Source organism: Ambystoma mexicanum, chromosome 1p (assembly GCF_040938575.1).
Source record: "Ambystoma mexicanum isolate Mex_15411 chromosome 1p, UKY_AmexF1_1, whole genome shotgun sequence".
In the NCBI taxonomy this organism is placed as follows: Eukaryota; Metazoa; Chordata; class Amphibia; order Caudata; family Ambystomatidae; genus Ambystoma; species Ambystoma mexicanum.
The window spans coordinates 1,140,613,641-1,140,632,644 of NC_090921.1; the positions used below are offsets into that span (position 1 = coordinate 1,140,613,641).

The 19,004-nt window shown below is 48.4% G+C and overlaps 1 protein-coding gene across 3 annotated transcripts in view; it reads right to left on the reverse strand.

Moving 5' to 3' along the window:
• VSIG10L (V-set and immunoglobulin domain containing 10 like) overlaps nt 1-19,004 on the reverse strand; it is a 427,245-nt gene that overhangs the window by 153,907 nt on the left and 254,334 nt on the right. For all 3 annotated transcript variants that reach the window (XR_011260177.1, XM_069604794.1, XM_069604795.1), the window contains one exon: nt 1,333-1,614. Coding sequence is in view for 2 of the 3 variants with exons in the window: in XM_069604794.1 (XP_069460895.1) it covers nt 1,333-1,614 (282 nt within the window). In the remaining variant the exon portion in view is untranslated. The remainder of the gene's footprint in view (nt 1-1,332; nt 1,615-19,004) is intronic.

Consider the following 19,004-nt stretch of genomic DNA (forward strand, 5'->3'; position numbering starts at 1 on the left):
AAATGACATCTATTAATTATCCAACTCAGTGAAAATGTATAATCTATAGTGGAGAACTGCATGATGCTACTCCATGCATAATTGTGGGGAATATCGCCAGGTACAGAGCCATTGAACATTTGTAGCCCTAAACCATGAAGGGCTCCTACGTCTTTAAGACCATTTCACACCCCCATATTGTATTTATCCAGCCGGGGGATAACTGTTGTCTCTAGATCAAAACGAGCATTCAAATCTCCCAATATAATTGGGGAACCACCTCTAACTTCATTTCACTGGCCATTTACAAAAGTAGTCAGTTTGTCTAAGGATACATCTAACTCTGCAGTCCCCTTATGCCAATATACAATTATAAACAGAAAGTCATGAAGTCAACCAATAGACACCTCGGTCACATTTGCAAGTGCCAACCCTAGACATGATTTAATTAAAGTAAGTAAACCCCCCAATGGACGGCCATGTATACCTGCTTGAAAATGTGACACATAACCATCAAACGAGGATTTTTCTATTAGCCACATTTCCTGTAAGCAAATTAAGTGGCATGTTTTCAGTACATTGCCCAACTCACAGTTGGTTAGCAAATTGCGATGAGCCATGGAATTCTAGGACAAAAATGTAAAATCATTAATTGCCACCTTTGGGGTTTTAGGCTACGACTGGTATCCCCTTCCAGCTTGCAGGAAGGCTGCTGTTAACCATGACTAATCCCATTCCGTCCCTCAATGACAGAATTACTGTTTGTCAGAAAGACACCTCTGCCCCTATTTCCTCTGCAATCTGCTGAGACCAAAATCTCAATAGGCAGTGGGGCAGACACCTTACAAGATTCCATATGCCTATTATCCACTTCCGAATACATTGAGAAATCAAAACCTAATTGCCTCAGCGAATGGCCTTCTTTCATGATAATTTCAGTGACAACGTTCAAGTTAATATACATGACAGTACGATCAGTTTGGTGCAGATCAATAAAATCCACTCTATTAATATCCAGTGACGACAGAGCCCGGAGATTCGGAATCTCACTCACGAGCCGCATAATGTTAGATCTATTCAGCAGAATGTCACAACTCTTGGGTAGTAAACTTTCCACCAGGATTTTAAAGGGACCCCTTGTTGACACTGAGGGGCCATCCATATTCCTAGTGAACAGACCATGGGAGCCTGGGAGCTTAGTTACTTGACCATACCTCCTTCTACAATATCACAGACACACATATCCTACTAGCGCCCCACCAGATCACAACTCCTCCTCCACCATTGGAAAACATCTCTTTATACTTAGCCACTAGTACACACACCCTCAGCATACAAATGTGTTCCACTTACCAGTCTGCATATCAGAAGGAGTCCCCCTCTTGCTTCCAAACATTGGTGTGACCCTGAAAGAATAGCTCTGCGTAGGATCAAGACCTGACACCACATAGGATCCGTTGGCACTGCCCATGCTCTGCAAATCCTCCCAATCCCCAGTGGTTGCCCGAGCCAGTGGTGAGCCCTGCATCTGTACCATAATGCTGGTGATGACCGCACCACTGGCTACTGTCCAGGAGATGTTTGTCGAATTCCCATCTGTGCTGCGAGTTGCTGAACAGCTGCTGATGTAGGGACCTGTGAAACAAACAACACATGAGGATATTTTTTGGAATAGAATCCTTCTAAGTACCTTTGCCCCACTCACATTCAGAGCAATAAATTCATTATTTCAGTATAAAATGGGGAATGGCAAAACTCCTATTAGAAGAGTTCAGGCATTAATGCAGGAAAATAACATACTCCTGTTATATGTATGGCAAAGAGAGATTTGGAGTTCATTCTTGTTGCAGAGACTTGCAAATTTAATAAAAGGTTATAGTTTTTTCTGCTAAAGGAAAAATGTAGCTCCCAGTTCTCTATATCTGTTTCTTTTATGTTACAGTGATATCACTGAATCATGTGTTAAGATTGGCCCAGATATCAATAACCAATAAAAACGTAATCATCAGAGTAACTCGAGTGCACGAAGAAACCCAGCTTTATTCCAATTCAGTCAGCTGCCGGGAGAGCGTACAAAGGACAATCTCAAAATGGGGTTAGAATCAACAAGCCATAACATTCGTCATACTGATGTCATTTAGTAATCATTATAAAAAATGTCTACTCTCTAACTTGATAGGACGATAGAGTATGGATCATATATTTCTCTATACGTGGAGCTTTTACTATTGGTCCTTTCACAGCTACTAACTTCTTCTTGATGCATCCTTCTACAAATGATACAATGGGCCTCATTACGAGTTTGGAGGCAGCCATGCCCTTAATAAGGGCATGGCTGCCTCCAAACTCGGGTCCGGGTCCGTGGTCCCTGAATGGGGAAATACCGGACCATTCCGACTTTGGAGGGTCCGGTATTTCCCCATTCAGGGAACCCGGACCCTGAGCATCCCCATTCACATTTGAGCCCCCATAGGGCTCAATGGGAATGGGGAGGGAGCTAACAACGGGCCCGTTAAAAACGGGCCCGTTGTTAGCTCCCTGGTCCCCTCGCGGGACCCGCAAAGTACGTCTGGTCTGACCAGACGTCCAGAGCGGGTCCCGCAAGGGGACCTCGTAATAGGGCGGAATGGGTTTATCGGCACCGGCAGCTCCATTAAACCAATTCTGCCAGGGTCGTAATGAGGCCCTATGTATCCTAGTTGCTATTGGCTAACACTCTGCTACAATAGTTGATAGAAGAACATAACTTGATTGGCCGTTCGTACATCCGGCCTTGACCTTGGACGCGGTTATGATGTGCAGAGTAACGTGGTGGGGGAGGAGAAGTGGGCGAACTACCATGATCTCGCGAAAGTAATACTCCTAACCCGTTCCCATGCTTGAGGTCCATCTACCATCCTGTTTGTGGCCTTGGGTGTCTCGTCTTGGTATCTGGACATGCTAGGGATTTGGCAGGTGCACTATCTAACTGGGCCTTGCATGAATGACCATTGTTTCCATCACGTGGTGACGGACCGCTGTGCTAAAATCATTTCAACCATTTATTGGGATTTTCCTACTGTTCTCTGTGCGTGTGCTTTCCTTCATTGGCCATTTGGGGCACTGAGTGTTTGGCCATTGTGGGATCAATTGGCACAGTGGCTACCTGCACCTGGTATTCAAGGATGTGTGTGTGTTTCTCACTGCTACCAACTGCAACTAATTAACCTTATAATTGTATGCTGTATGCTGGGAAACGTTATCTAGTGCAGTTTCGGTTCCTCAAGCAAACGTCCCTTCAGCGCACTGAACTTGGCATTGCTCTGCTGTCTGGGCTTTGTTGGGCCTGGAAAACTGTGTGCTAAGCAATTTATTTCTGGATGCAGTGTTTCATAATGGAGGCCTTGCTAGATTTGGTCAGAGTAATGGCAGCACTTCAGTTTTCCCTGTGCTATTTTAGTGTTCTTCATGTCTGGTGATTCTACGTGTTCTGGAACCTCCTACTTGTATAAGTGTAAACTACCTTGTGACCTACTTGGTTCTTACAGCATCTTCTACTCTTAGGGCCTGATTCATGGTAAAAGTGTGCATTTATCTTGCAAGGGCTGCGCACCGAGAACAACCCTGCGTGAGCCTGCGTGCAGAATAAAAAACGCACGCTCTGCGTATTCATGGATTTTTTTGCGCAAAGTAACTGTATAGCTAAGTCGCAGCTGGAACGCCCCCAACAGGCCCCCACACAAAGCAAAAACAGCCAGGACAGCACCTTTCTGTGCTCTCCCGGGTTCAAATAGATGCACCATTCAAACAGTGCATGGGGTCCCCCACAATCAGCCCTGCATCTCGGGAACTCTGCGTGGTGTCCGCCCTAACTGTTACCAGCACCCTGACAACATGCGTGCGATACTTTGTAACTCGGGTAAAACTCAGAAAATGTGCTTGCAAACCCCCATAAACCGTTGCTGCACCCCGCTACACTGTGTATGCACACCCCCTAAGTCAGATCGGAACCACGACTGCGTGCACGCACCCCTAAATCCGACAGCCGATCTTACGCTGCATGTTGATTCCTATGCGCAAGTCTTTGCGCCTGCCTTCGGGTGGCGGATTGTATGAGGGCTTTGTGTAGCCATTTCCCCGCCGAGAGGTTGCACGCTCGGATCCATGAATACATACCGTTCCACGCAATTGTGGTCGTGCGATGGACTGCCTGTGGACTGTCCCTCGTAATGCCCACATTTGCCCTTGTTCTTCCTCATTTTCCGTGTTCCGCCCCCTACCTTGCCCTCTTTGCAAGCTGCGCCCACACTCTGTGTGGTGTCTCGCACAAGGCACTCGGCCTCTCGCAGTGACGTGCAGAGCCTGCGCAAAGTCCACCTAAAGTACAAAAAGTGCTGCGCATTCGATTCCATGATTCGACAAATGGGATTTTGCATGCTATTTGGCACGCAAAGTCCCGAATTGCAGGGGGCGAGGCCTGGCCTGGTGCAACTCTCATCTCCATTACCACACATGTATGCTTGGATGTGATGGCAAAGAATATTATGTAGACTTCTGATATGCACAATGATGTTTTCAGAATCCTGCTGTCCATTGCTCACTTGCCAAAGGATGTGAACCTATATCACTTTGATATGATATATGATATGATATGATATGATATGGCATTTGTAACGCGCCTATACACAAGTGTTTCAAGGCGCGACGAGGCAGGGCGGGGTGAACAAGGGGAGACAAACGATCATACTAGGCCAGGTGTCATTCAGATCGCGCAGGTGCATGGGTAGAGGGGACGGGAAAAGTGCAGGGGGGAAAGGGAGAGGGGAAAGTGCAGTACAAAGTGATTAGTAAAATACAAGATAAATAATAAGGGCCAGCTGGTGGCAAGTGCAGTATAAGTGCTGGGAAGGGGGGCTGTAGGGGTACAGAGACAGTCCCGCTGTGCAGGGGTTGCCAGGGAGGCAGTGCAGGGGAGAGTGGCTGGGCCAAGGACCGAGATTGGTGAGTGGCCCAGTTGCTGATTCAGTACAGTTTCAGTGATTTAGCAGGGGAGAGGGGGAGAGAAAGCAGAAGCAAAGAGGAAGGTTTTGTGGTGCTTCCGGAACTGGAGATGGTTCTCCTCAGGTTTCAGGGAGGCAGGAAGGCTGTTCCAGAAGGAGGCCCCTGCTGCGGAGAGAGATCTCCCCCCAACTCGTTTCTTGGAGAAGCGGCTGACCCTGAGGGAGTTGGAGACGGATGAGCGAAGAGCTCGAGAAGGAAGATATTTAGGAAGAGAGAGTTGAAGGTATTTTGGCCCAAGGCCCCAGAAGGCCATGTGGACAATGCAGAGGGTTTTGAACTTAATCCTCGCAGCCACAGGGAACCAGTGTAGCGATTTCAGTCCTGGAGAGATACGGTCCCTGGGCTTGAGGCCAAGGACAAGTCTCGCAGTCCTGTTCTGGATGAGTTGCAGCGGGCGGAGAGTAGAGTCAGGCAGATTTAGATAGAGGCTGTTACAGTAGTCCAGCTTCGAGAGAACCAGGGCTCTGGAGACAGTGAGCTTCTGGGGGAAGGAGAGGAAAGGAAGGATACCTCTGAGGAGGTGCAGCTGGTAGTGTGACTTCTTAGAAACGTCAGAAATGTGAGGAGAGAAGGAGAGTGTGGAGTCGAAGATGACCCCAAGGTTTTTTGCCTGAGGCCGGCCAGAGAGCTGCAAGGAAGGAGGGAGTGGGTGTGCCGATGAGTAGAATCTCAGTCTTACTGGCATTAACGCAGAGGTCGTTGGCGGCACACCATTCCTGGATAGCAGAAAGACAGTCAGAGATGAGGGAAGGAGAAGAGGAGGCCGAGGGTAGCCTGAAAATGAGCTGGGTATCATCTGCATAGCACTGAAAGTTGGGGCAGAGAGCAGAGATGCGGATTGCAAGAAGTGCCAGATACTGGTTGAACAGCCAGAAGAGAGGTTGGAACCCTGGGGGACACCACAGGTAGAGAAAAAGATGTCAGAGAGGAAAGACCCCAGTTGTACCTGGGAGGGTCGATTTGAGAGGAAAGAGGTCAGCCAAGCCAGAGCCTGACCAGTGATACCCAGGTTATCACGGAGACGGTTGAGCAGGATGGTATGGTTGACAGTATCAAAGGCAGAAGAGAGATCAAGCAAAATGAGAACACATGGAATGTTAGAGTCACGGTTCGAGAGTAGATCCTCACGGATGTTCAGGAGAGCAGTTTCCGTGCTTCTGGCGGCTCTGAAGCCAGACTGATGGTCATGAAGGCTACCAACAGATTCAGCATGGAGATTAAGCTGGGAGATGGCCAGTTTCTCAAGGAGCTTGCCCAGGAAGGGAGTGATAGAGATTGGGTGATAGTTAGCTGGGCAGGAAGGGTCGGGAGAGGGTTTCTTAAGAAGGGGGTGCACAAGGGAGTGCTTGAGAGGGGATGGGAAGACTCCAGAGGCGAAGGAGTGGTTGCAGAAGTCAGCAAGGGCAGGAGCCAAGGAGTCGATGTGGTCCTTGATAGTTTTGGAGGAACAGGGGTGGACCTGTTTTGACGAGACTTTGATAGATCGGACTTGTCTTGAAACCTCGTCAGCAGAAAAAAGGGGAAAGGCAGAGAAGGGGAGAGGAGGGGTGGCTGCAGAAGGGCCAGAGGACAGGCAGGGAATAGAGGGGGGGGGGGGTGATAGGAGGAGAGTGAGGACAGGGTGTCCTGAGTTTTTGAAATGAAGTGGGAGGCCAGTGCCGTACAGAGGGCCTGGGAGGGGACAGGAGAGGTAGATACTGCAGCAGGGTTGGCCAGCTCCTTGCAGATTTTAAAGAGTTCGGCCGAATTGTTAGATGCCGCAGTGATGCGGGCTTGGATAAGGGCTCTCTTCTTGGTGAGAACGGAGAGCCGGTATTGCCTTTGGAGCAGGCGACAGGCCAGTTTGTCAGAGGATGAACATGAAGCACGCCATTTCCTCTCTGCCACCCTGCACTTGCGTTTAAGGGTGACGAGATCCGAGTCATACCAGGAGTTGCATTTGGCTTTGGGCTTCAGGCGGATTCTCATGACAGGGGCAAGGATATCAAGAGTATCAGATATAGCAGAGTGGAGAGAGGAGAGGGCTGTGTCAGGATGGGAGTCAGCCGAGGGGGAAGAGGGGGCGAGAAGGTGGCAGCGAAAGCCTCAACTGACACACGCTTCATGGGTCGGATGACCGAGAAGGAAGGTGGCAGTGATGAGGGTGGCTTTGCCTGTGGGGTAGGGAGGGTGAGATGGGAAGAAAGGAGAAAGTGATCACTCCAGGAGAGAGGAATGGAGAGAGGGACAGAGAGGGGAAGGTCAGAAGAGATCAGGGCATCTAGAGTGTGCCCTGCAGAATGGGTCGGCCCAGACGGGAGAATAGAGAGTGAGAGAGAGTTGCAGAGGTCACGAAAGAGTCCAGAGGGGGGACAGGAGGCATCCAGGTGGATGTTGAAGTCTCCAAGAATGAGGAGTTGAGTGGTTGAGGACAGGAGTGAGGAGGAGAGGTCCGCCCACTCGGATAGGAAGGCGGAAATTTGACCAGGTGGCCGATAGATAGTAGCCATGGTAAGGGAATGGCTAGGAGAGAGAGAGAGTCGGCAGACAAGACATTCAAAAGAGGAGTAGGTCTTCGTGGGAATAGAAGTGGCAGGAATCCACTCAGGGAAGATAAGGGCCACACCCCTCCCCAGTACGGCAGGGCCTGGGCACGGAGAGGATCTTGTAGCCGTCAGGTAGGAGTGTGTCAAAGCTGGTGACAGAGCTGGCCGTGAACCATGTCTCAGTGAGACCGAGTACGTCAAGGTCCAGTTCCTCAAGAAGGTGGCAGATATCAGAGGAATGTTTGATGGCAGAGCGAGAGTTAAGAGTGGCAATGTGGAGAAGGTTGCCATCTTTAAAGGACTTCCGGGGAGGGGTACAGATCAGAGGTACGCCCTGCGGAGGTGAAGAAGGAGCAAGGGGGGGGCAAGGTAGCCGAGGACAGAGGAGGGGGGACAGCAGGAGAGGAAAGGAAGTTGATGAGGCGCAGGAAGCGTCTATCAAAGAGGTGAAGGTTGGCCTGAGGGCCTTGGATGTCACAACATACTGCTGTATGTTGCCTGCTGCCACAAAAAGGTAGTTGGGCATTGTTGGTTTTGACAGATTTTTGTGGCACAGGCCACACATTTGACAAACGAGAGAGAGAGAGGGAAGTGGGGCTCTGAACTGAAAATATCTGTTGGCATAGCACCCAGCAATGCCACGGAATGAAATGGCCAACTCACTAAAATGTCTTTTTCCAAACTCCTCCACTCTACTACCCAATGTGGAGCTCCCTAACAAGATTTGCTCCAATCTGCAGATTTGCAAGGAGCAAGTCAGCCAGGCTTTCCATTTTCCAGCACGTAGTGATTCGCTTAATTTTATGTAGAATTGGGCTATTTATGGGCTACAATTTTTATTTTTTATTTTTTCGAGGCTGCCTCTCTTCGCACGCTCCCTCTAGCCTCACCCTCTCTATCGTCACCCACCACACTCTTATATTGCACTTATGTTCTGTATAGCGCTCGGTTTTGAGTGTGACTTCACAGCAGTATAGCAGGCACACAATGCGCTACCAGCCTTATCTCATGGTGTGAAACGTAACCTGACAGCGGCGTCAGACTTCCAGAGATAGGCATTCGCACGCAGGAGCTGCAGCATGTTCGAACAAGCAGCCAGGATGCAGTGAGATGATGCTTTCCCAGTTTTGTTACATGTTCCCTGTTCGTGGAAATGAAACGAGAATATAGTGCTGGGGAAGGGGCCCTGCGATTGATGCTTTCTCTATTTTATAATAGCTGTTAAGTGCACAGTTTGCCTTGCATATGCTGGCTGTTGTCAGTTAAATCTCGGAGAATTCCACACTGCTGGTGCTTTCAGATAGATAAACTTGTGCACCTTATATGCCAGTTAATGACTGTTCCATGCCATGCCCCCCCAGCGTAATATGTTGACAACCCCACCAGACACCTAGCGGCCATCCTGCCTCCACACCACTAGCATTCTCCCTCTTTTATAAACTCTACTCCCACTCTCTCTACCTCCATAAACGCTCCCACCCTACCTACACTCTACCACTACCCACCCACCCTTACTACACCAAGCACCGATTGTACCAACACAGTTTCTTGGGCCGGGCGCAGAGCTAAATAGCTCACGAGGTTGGCGCATTAAAGGGCCCACACAGAAAGCTGCCGGACAACAGATTAAGCGGCCTCCTGTGCTGGTGAGCGCTGCTCTGCAATGTGGACATCTGCTCTCTGCCTACTGTGATGCGTTCGGAATGTGCAAACAAAGGAATGCATATTCCAAACGTAGCATGTGAGATGCGCTGGAGTCACACAACCCGCGCCCCTCATTCTTTGTGCTGATAGCCTTTCAAGTGGGGCAATTTATAAGTGATGGCTCATTTAACAAGCCATTGTTTTTATACAGTATATGTTTAACATTTCAGTGTTAAGAACTGAACATGGATCATTTTTATTCACCAGACCAGCACAAGTATCAGAGTTAGCTGACCAAACCTATAAAAAAGAGAATTAATATGCCACACAGAAAAGTTTTAAACTATTTTCTTTATTTTTCATGTCTCTTTATTTGACACACCAAAACTTTTTTTTTTGTATATTACTTTTTAGTTACATATGCCGCATGCCTGGGAATGTTAACTCTAATTTTCTTAAGTATTCTAGTGGCTGCTTTGGGACATGGACTAAATGCATGCGCTCAGCATCAAAGGTCTTTTAATTGTCTAAACAAGCCAGTCACTGCCTAGCGCGCACACCAAATGGCAACTCAATGTCACTTGGCACCTTGATTTTAAAAGTGGAGTTCATTGTGTGTCACCATGAACACAGAAGTCCATGGCAAATCAATGCAGTGATGTGTGCAGCAATGATTTGTGCGTTGCACACGTCGCCACCCTGTTAGTTAATGGTATCTATGTGGTGCTCCCTTATATAACAGCACATATACCTGTTTTTGTCTGATGTGCCCAATGTCCATACAAGAGCACACTGGACTGTTTTGTGTATGTGACTCTGACGAGCATGCCATACTGTGCCCAAACTTAAACATATAAAGCATTCAAAGAAGTTGTCTCAAATTGTAGATCCACTAGGCCAAGCACCCTTTCTACACTGCCACACCATGATTTTCACTAGCTGCAGGCCAGCATAATAAGAGATGCTAATGCCAGCTCTATTAGATAAAACATGGGCCTGCTCTTTTTTGGCGAAATAACCCCTGAGGCCTGCGCAATGGCGAGGAGGTAGTGGCTGAGGAACTGTGGGCACTATTCCACGCATCAGAAGCCATTTTCTTTTTTTAAGCTTCATCAGCTTATTACTGGTCAGGCTAAAGTTTGAAAGAGGTACAATCCTTTATGATATGATATGTTATTTATAATGCGCTTAATACCCAGAGGTTTCTAAGCGCTGACCCGGGGATCGAACCTGTGTTGCTTCGTCTCATCTTGCTTTCAAGGCGAGCACGTTGCCCCTGTGCTATCCTCCAGAGACGCTTCTGTGTAGCCTTCTGTGCATTGTTTATTGGGTCTCTCTTGTGCGGTATCCTGCCCTATCTGTAGCTATAATTCCCTAAAGATGTATTGGGCTTGAGTATGCCCACACTGAGACCCAGCCCTTCCTTCTCTAAAATTCTCCAGAAACAAGAAGCAAAAGAGCCCTTGTACCCCATTTGAGTGGCTGTTGTTGCAGTCATTTAATACTTGCATCCAAAAACGTAAGCTGTCCAAATGAGCATGTATGGTTCATGGTTACAAACATTTTAATGTTAGGGTGAGTATTGCAAACCGTGATGTAAGCACCAAGCCATGCATCAGTTATGCATTTAGAGATTCGAACATACAATCCTTTTATCACAGACTTGTTTATCAAGTGTAGAGATCTTTGATCAATGTTATAGTCCTGAAATGCTCTGAGATTTAATGAAAATTAGTAACCCGGCGAGAGCGAAGCAGAATGCAACAAGCATTCTGATTGGCTCTCGCCAGGTCCCTACCCGGCCGGGAATCCCTCTGTCAGGATTCCACAGCCTTTGTCCCTGGCGGGGGGCGTGGCAGCCCCTCAGCCAATGAGGAGGCTCGAAGTGGGGCCATCCCCGCTCCGAGCCTCCCTGCGGCTGAGAAGCTGCCTTCGCCCCCCGCCGGGGACTCGGGTAAATCTTTGTTTTTTTTTTTAATCCCTTCCGTCCCTCCCACCCGCCCCCCCAACTTACCTTCTTGGTCCTACGTCCCCAGAGGGGGACGAGGGAAGCCTCCAGACGTGTGGAGACTCGGAGCGGGGCCATCCCCGCTCCGCGCCTCTACATGGCTGGAGGCTTCCCTCGTCCCCCGCCGGGGACACAGGTACATTTTTTTTTCCCCGTCCCTCTCCCGCCCTCCCAACCCCACTTACCTTCTTTTTGATCCTTTTTTCAGGAGCGGACGCGCTGGGAACACTTGTGTTCCCAGCGCGTCCGCTCCCGATGGCCGCCATGGAAAGGGAAAACGGACTCTGTTTTCTATCCCCACCCTACACTACCCACACCCAACCTACCCCCACTCACTCTACCCGACCCTATCCTACTCTCTATCCCCCCACCCTCCCTCCCACCCTACCCTACTCTCTCTACCCCACCCAGACCCCACTCTCTCTACCCCAGCTCACCCACCCTACACCTGCTCTCTCTCTACCCCCACCCAGACACCCTACCCCTGCTCTGTACCCCCACCCACACCCCGTTACACCTGGTCTCTCTCCCCCCACCTACCCACCCTAGCCCCATTCTCTATAGCCCACCTACCCACCCTACCCCCATTCTCTCTACCCTTGTGCACCCACCCCATGCTCTCTACCCCTATCCACCATACCCCCACTCTCTCTACCCTACCCACACTACCTGCACTCTGTCTACCCCCACCGACCCTACTCCCACTCTCTCTACCCCCAACCCTAGTTTTGTGGCGAGACATCACTTTTGTCAGCGGACTGTTAATCAGCATCTTCAGAATGTGAAGATGTAAGGTCATGGGCTTTCTTTTTGGATTTTCTCAGTGTTGCTGAACTCTCCTTACTCAGAAAGGGGCGATGCCTCTCTACAGCCACCGCGCCAGCCTGTAGACACCAACTTGCACTGGTGACTACAGAAAGGGACGCCCGTAAATTGGGGGAAAAGCAAATGCTGAAAAAACCCCAATAGAGAGAGAAACCCTGGAAGGTAGAGGAAATGAGCATTCCTTTCGTTCAAAAACTCCAGGAGTCAAGGTAAGTAAGAATGAGCGATGGAGACAGGGCTGAAGTGAAGGATGAAGGAATCAAAAGAAGCAAAGAGCAGATGCGAGGGAATCAGAGTCAAGGGAGGGGAAGGCAGAAGAGGGCAAGGGCAGAGCAGAGCAAGCGAGCGAAGGCTACTTACACTAGCATCGGTTGCTGTAGGTAGAAAGACGGTTCCAACGTGAGGACCGCTGGAAAGCCGATTACTAAAGTACTCTCCGACCATCTTGGAAATAAGCTAGAGCATTGCAGATGCTTGGGGTTGAAACGTGAAAAATTAAGCTGTATACCCCTAGACCGAGGGACATGCCAGGTGTAACGGCCCATGAGGACCGAGGTAAAGGCTGAAGTGCAGCGACAGCGTTTAATTAAGCAATAAAGTCTCGAGCCGTGGGGGCATTACCGAGTCAGGTAATGCCCAGGGGCCCATAGCTATAGGCCCGAGCGAATCAAGGGCCTTAACGAAGGCCCCGGGGCATTACCTCCCTCGGTAATGCCTGTATCTATGGGCTTCTAACCTCATTAGTACCCGGCGAGGATCAACCAGAATGAAACACACATTCTGATTGGCCCTCGCCGGGGCTTTACCCAGCCCGGAATCCATCGGCTAGGATTCCACTCCTTTGTTCCCGGCTGGGGGGCATGGAACCCCCTCAGCCAATGAGGAGACTTGAAGTGGGGCCATCCCCGCTCCAAGCCTCCACACGGCTGGAGGCTGCCATCATCCCCCGCTGGGGATTAAGGTAAGGTTTTTATATAGCTAGGGTTATATATCTTGTTCTCCCACAATTCCAGCATTGCTGTGGCTGTCACAATTAAATCTTCCTCCCCTTGAGGGTTTTGAAATCCTCCTTGTCTTCTAGGTGCATTCCCTCTACCTTGTGGCCAAAAGTTCTATCCTTTCTGATCCAAAGGGTGCACTACATTGCTTTGTTGCACTAACTGTGCTTTGTGTGTGGCCACACCTTCACTGCTCTTCGTTTGCTCCTGCTTTCTGTTCTCAACTTTCTTCCTATTTGTATCTTGTAACAATCAACAAGGGTGTACAATAGACAACTGTATTTCTGGCCATGGCTTTGCTTCCATCCCTATCCATTTCTTCATCTGCCGGCGCACTGGCTCGGGCAGTCCCTGACATAAAATATTATAAAATAATGGCACTATTTTATCCCACGGTTCTCTCACCTCGAGATGCCATCACTCGTGAATATCTTGAATAAAGGCAACAGGATCTTCGTCCTCACCCATTTTCAAAGTCATAATTGCACCCATGTCTGATGTGTCAGGATACTGTACTCTAAGCGCCCTCCATATATCTGCTGTACAATTATTAAATAGCGCTCCATCATGTGTCGTGTTCTGTGCGGTTACACTCGCATACCCTGCTTGACTCCAAATATCATCAACTTTCTCCCCTACAAGGGCTGCCAGTAGGCCTTTTATGTCACACACTGCTAACGTCATTCCTGCTGTCATTCTCTCTAACTCATAAATCCATTTTCCTGCACCTGCAGTCAAACTAGGTAATTTACATTTTAGATTTTCCTTGTCACTTTGTGGCCATGGAATATATTGTGGTCTTCCTCCCCTTTCTCTAATAACAGGAATTGTTCAAATCCTGGTCCAAAATCATATCCCCCTACACTCTGCATCTTCCATGTGGGGCTAGTTTCGCCCGTTTATCTTCTTACTGGCAGTAACCTTAGCCTGCCTACATAAGGTAGTGACATATCCCCTGAACTGTGCGATTGTGCTGGTGGTTGTTCCAAATATGGTGTTGGCTCTGACATTTTCTCTTTGGGGTTTTATAAATCTGACAATTTCACCCCTCTCTCTATGTTCGGGTCTATCGAAACGCTGCATGCGGCTTCTATTCGTGCTTTTTCATCCTCCTCCCTTTCTTCGCCTGACATAATTGTACCCCCAACTGGTATGACTATCATCTCTTTCCTCATCATCAACATCTAGTCTACTTAGGGACAGCGTTCTTTGCCTCGCTCGGGCCTATAACTATGGGTCCCGGGGCATTACCTCCCTCGGTAATGCCCCTGCGGCGAGGTGCATATTGCTATTAGTACCCCGGCCCGCAAGACCGGGGTACTAATAGTATTCTTTTCTGTTCCAAAAACGATGCTGCGTTTCGAAACAGAAAAGGAAAAAAAAATGTGAAAGGAAATGGGCGCCGGGAAAGGCAAAACTGAGTCCGTTTTCCCTTTCCATGGCGGCCATCGGGAGCGGACGAGCTGAGAACAGATGTTTTCCCAGCGCATATGCTTGTGAAAAGGAGAAATACAAAGGTAAGTGGGGTTCGGAGGGCAGGGAGGGGATTGTGTGCAGAGGAGTGGGGAGGAAAACAAAAAAAACCTTACCTTAATCCCCGGCGGGGGATGATGGCAGCCTCCAACCGTGTGGAGGCTCGGAGCGGGGATGGCCCCGCTTCAAGCCTCCTCATTGGCTAAGGGGGTTCCACGCCCCCAGCCGGGAACAAAGGAGTGGAATCCTGGCCGATGGATTCCCGGCTGGGTAAAGCCCCAGCGAGGGCCAATCAGAATGTTTGTTTCATTCTGGTTGACCCTCGCCGGGTACTAATGAGGTTAGAAGCCCATAGATACAGGTACGGCCTCAGGGTGGGGTCTATAATGCTATTATGTCCTGCATGATGAAGGGTTAAAAGTTATTAAAAAAAAGTCATCTTCCTGGAGTGCCAATAGTGTTGCAACATCATGAGGAGGGAGGGGTGGGATTAAAAATCAGCCAGGCATCATATACCAAGTGGGGCCTGGTGAAGATTGTGGTGCTAGGAGGCCGAGCATTCCACCCTGCATCACACTAAGGTGCAAGGAGCGGGTCGGGCTCGGGAGGGAGGAGTGTTAGGGAACAGGGGAATACTTGGGCGCCCGGCCCACATCTGTCAGGTGCAACTCTGGTGAACTCAATGGTGCAGGAAGGCAGCGGGGCTCTCAGTACGGCGCTACAATGAGAGAGTGCGCTACGCTGAGAGACCAGTCATGGACGTTGACCGGCAGAGTTTACCATTCCCCCTCTCATTGGATAATTTGCAGAGCATGTAAAATTTACGAGCCATACCCGCTTGCTTGGAGCAGGAATTGGCCAATGCGGGAGTGCCGGTTCACCACCCTAGGACATATTAGGTGTTATTGACTCACTCTTGTGCTAGGGCCAGAGGAGACCCTAGGGGTGCTTAACAAGGAAAAAGGGGCAGATAGCAGCTACTACAGCCCAGCCAGGGTAGGTTGTAAGCCTATTATAAAGCAGAAAAAAACGAACGTGTGAAAGGTGAGAAATGCGCTAATCACTTTTAGGCACACCAGAATGCACTATGAAAGAGAGGGAAAGGATTTGGATGACCTAGGTGGTCATGTGCAGGAAGGACAAGAGGGACCATGGAGGCAGACTCTGGTTGTGAGTGAACATTGGAACTGAAGACAAGATGACGGATGGAGAGATCGGGATGCAAAGGAGGGATCAGGCAGCTGCAAAGGAAGAGGGTAAACACATGGGAGGATCTGGAGGGGGTCAGCATACTCTGCAAGACCTGGCAACAGGGTAGTGGGGTTAGATGGGTACAGGATGATGAGAGGCACAGGCAAGCTAATGGCAGGCAGCAGAAAACACAGTGCATCACAGAGGATGGGGCACTGTTGGCTATGAGGCAGGAGAGGGCATTATTCCAGTAGTAAGGCATGTTACTGACCCATTGTTCACAATCGAACTGCCAAAGTTATAATGTCCTGGTGAAGAATGATGTGTGCAGAAGCTTTAAAGTAATCATAATCGGCGGCACAGCAGATTGAAAAAAATTGAATAGAAGACTGCCAAGGGCAATCCTCAGTGGTTATGATTAATTCATTTCCATCCATCTTTCTTCAGCATTGCAAAGTCACCCTAAGAAGCACGGGCAGCCCACCCGTAACTCACAAGGTTGTTGTGCTTACAGTTTCAATCTACACCTCACTAATGACACCCAATTAGGCCATCAACTGTATGGGGCTGCATGAAGTGTCATGCAGAAAGGATGTGACCATATAGCTCAGGGTGTACTTTCAAACCATCACTCTATTCTTTAGTGATAAGGAAAATACTGTTATAAATTATTAGGTCATATATGATATTATGCATGACTGATGGACATTTTCATGATGTCACAAAATGCTTCTGTGTGTTTGTCAAGTGCAGGCCTTACCTGGACACAGATCCTTGATGGGGGAGAGAAGAGAAACAGTGTTCCCTTTCTTGAAGCAAATCTCCTGCCCTCAGATTAAACAGCGAGAACAGAATGCTCAAATGAAGGGGTATCGTCATGTTAAGTTTTGTCATCAAGTCACATCGTAATATGTTAACTGGTGTCTGCCAAGAATATAATAGTGGCATTGACACATCATGTTCACCTATAGAAAGTGGTAATTTGTCAATAAAGGCAACCAAACTAGTGGCCCCAGAGAATCCCTGTGCATTCATGCCGATCCCAGATATTGGGTATTTTCCCTCTCAAACACAGGAAGGAGTTGCGCCCATGTCTACCAGGAATGAAAATGTCTTGCCTCCTATCATTACCCTGACCCTTAGTTCCTCTTGTCGGTGTCACAGATAGTACTGAACACATCAAGTCGCTCGGTGGGCCTTCCTGTTGTAGTTATACATTCAACCATGTACTTATAAAAGGATTCCCTCTCACTACTGTCACACTCCCTATCCTGGGTGTGGAAGCCTGGGGAGTTCCTATGTTTGATTTCCATTGTGACATTGTTGCTTGCTGCACTGTTGTGTTCTGTGGTTGTTGGGCTTGTGTTTGTTGGGTCTACATGGGTCCTTGCTGTGGTTTCCCTTCTGGCAACTGCATTTGTTGTGGAACCTGTTGTACTTGCTGTATTTGGGTGCATTTGTCTGATACTATGTGTGATCATCCGCATAATATTCCTGTGATTCTGTGTTTTACTGTGGAAAATAGCCCATCCCCCTCTTGGAGCTTTCCAGTTCTGTTGCATGCCTCCGCGTCTACGTCTACATGTTTGGACTATATATCCTGTTCTCCCACAATTCCAGCATTGCTGTGGCTGTCTCATTAAATCTTCCTCCCCTGGAGGGTTTTGAAATCCTCATTCTCTTCTAGGTGCATTCCCTCTACCTTGTGGCCAAAAGTTGTATCCTTTCTGATCCAAAGGGTGCACTACATTGCTTTGTTGGCCTAACCGTGCTTTGTGTGTGGCCACACCTTCACCGCTCGTCAATACTGCTCCATCTATAGCTAATTTTGACATTTTTTTTTAACTAACTTCGCTTGCTCCTGCTTTCTGTTCTCAGCTTTCTTCCTATTTGTATCTTGTAACAATCAACAAGGGTGTACAATAGTCAACTGTATTTCTGGCCATGGCTTCGCTTCCATCCATACCCGTTTCTTCATCTGCCGGCGCACTGGCTCGGGCAGTCCCTGACATAAAATATTATAAAATAATGGCACTATTTTATCCCACGGTTCTCTCATCTCGAGATGCGATCACTCGTGAATATCTTGAATAAAGGCAACAGGATCTTCGTCCTCACCCATTTTCCTAGTCATAATTGCACCCATGTCTGATGTGTCAGGATACTGTACTCTAAGCGCCCTCCATAAATCTGCTGTACAATTATTAAATAGCGCACCATCATGTGTCGTGTTCTGTGTGGTTACACTCGCATTCCCTGCTTGTCTCCAAATATCATCAGCTTTCTCCCCTACAATGGCTGCCAGTAGGCCTTTTATGTCACACACTGCTAACATCATTCCTGCTGTCATTCTCTCTAACTCATAAATCCATTTTCCTGCACCTGCAGTCAAACTAGGTAATTTACATTTTAGATTTTCCTTGTCACTTTGTGGCCATGGAATATATTGTGGTCTTCCTCCCCTTTCTCTAATAACAGGAATTGATCAAATCCTGGTCCAAAATCATATCCCCCTACACTCTGCGTCTTCCATGTGCGGCTAGTTTCGCCCGTTCATCTTCTTACTGGCAGTGACCTTAGCCTGCCTACATTAGGCAGTGACATATCCCCTGAACTGTGCTATCGTGCTGGTGGTTGTTCCAAATATGGTGTTGGCTCTGACATTTTCTCTTTGGGGTTTTATAAATCTGACCATTTCACCCCTCTCTCTATGTTCGGGTCTATCAAAAAGCCGCATGCGGCTTCTATTCGTGATTTTTCATCCTCCTCCCTTTCTTCGCCTGACATAATTTTACCCCCAACTGGTATGACTATCATCTCTTTTCTCATCATCAAGATCTAGTCTACTTAGGGACAGCGTTCTTTGCTCATCCATAAATGTGTTATCTGCTCTATTTCCTTCAGCAGAGATCCTGCAATGCTCCCCGTAGCCTCATAGCCACTGTTCTCTCTCATTTATTTATTTATTTATATTATTTGTAACGCGCTGGTAGCAAGCCCAAAGGCATGATAGCGCCCACAAGACAAAACAAATACACAACAGAAGATATCTGCGGGAAATAAAAGAAGGAGAAGAAATGGTCATGCAGACACGCAGAGTCAGGTTATTAGACAGAGTTTATTCATATAGATGGGTTTTTAATCTGCTCTTGAAAAGCTGCAGGTTGGTACATCACCTCAATTCTGGCAGAAGCGAATTCCACAACCGTGGAGCAGCATGTGGAAAGGATCTATGCTCCACATAGGACAGATGCGCTCTCAGGATCTCTAATAAACCAGTATGGTTTGACCTCAGCGATCTACGCACCGGTAGGCACGAAA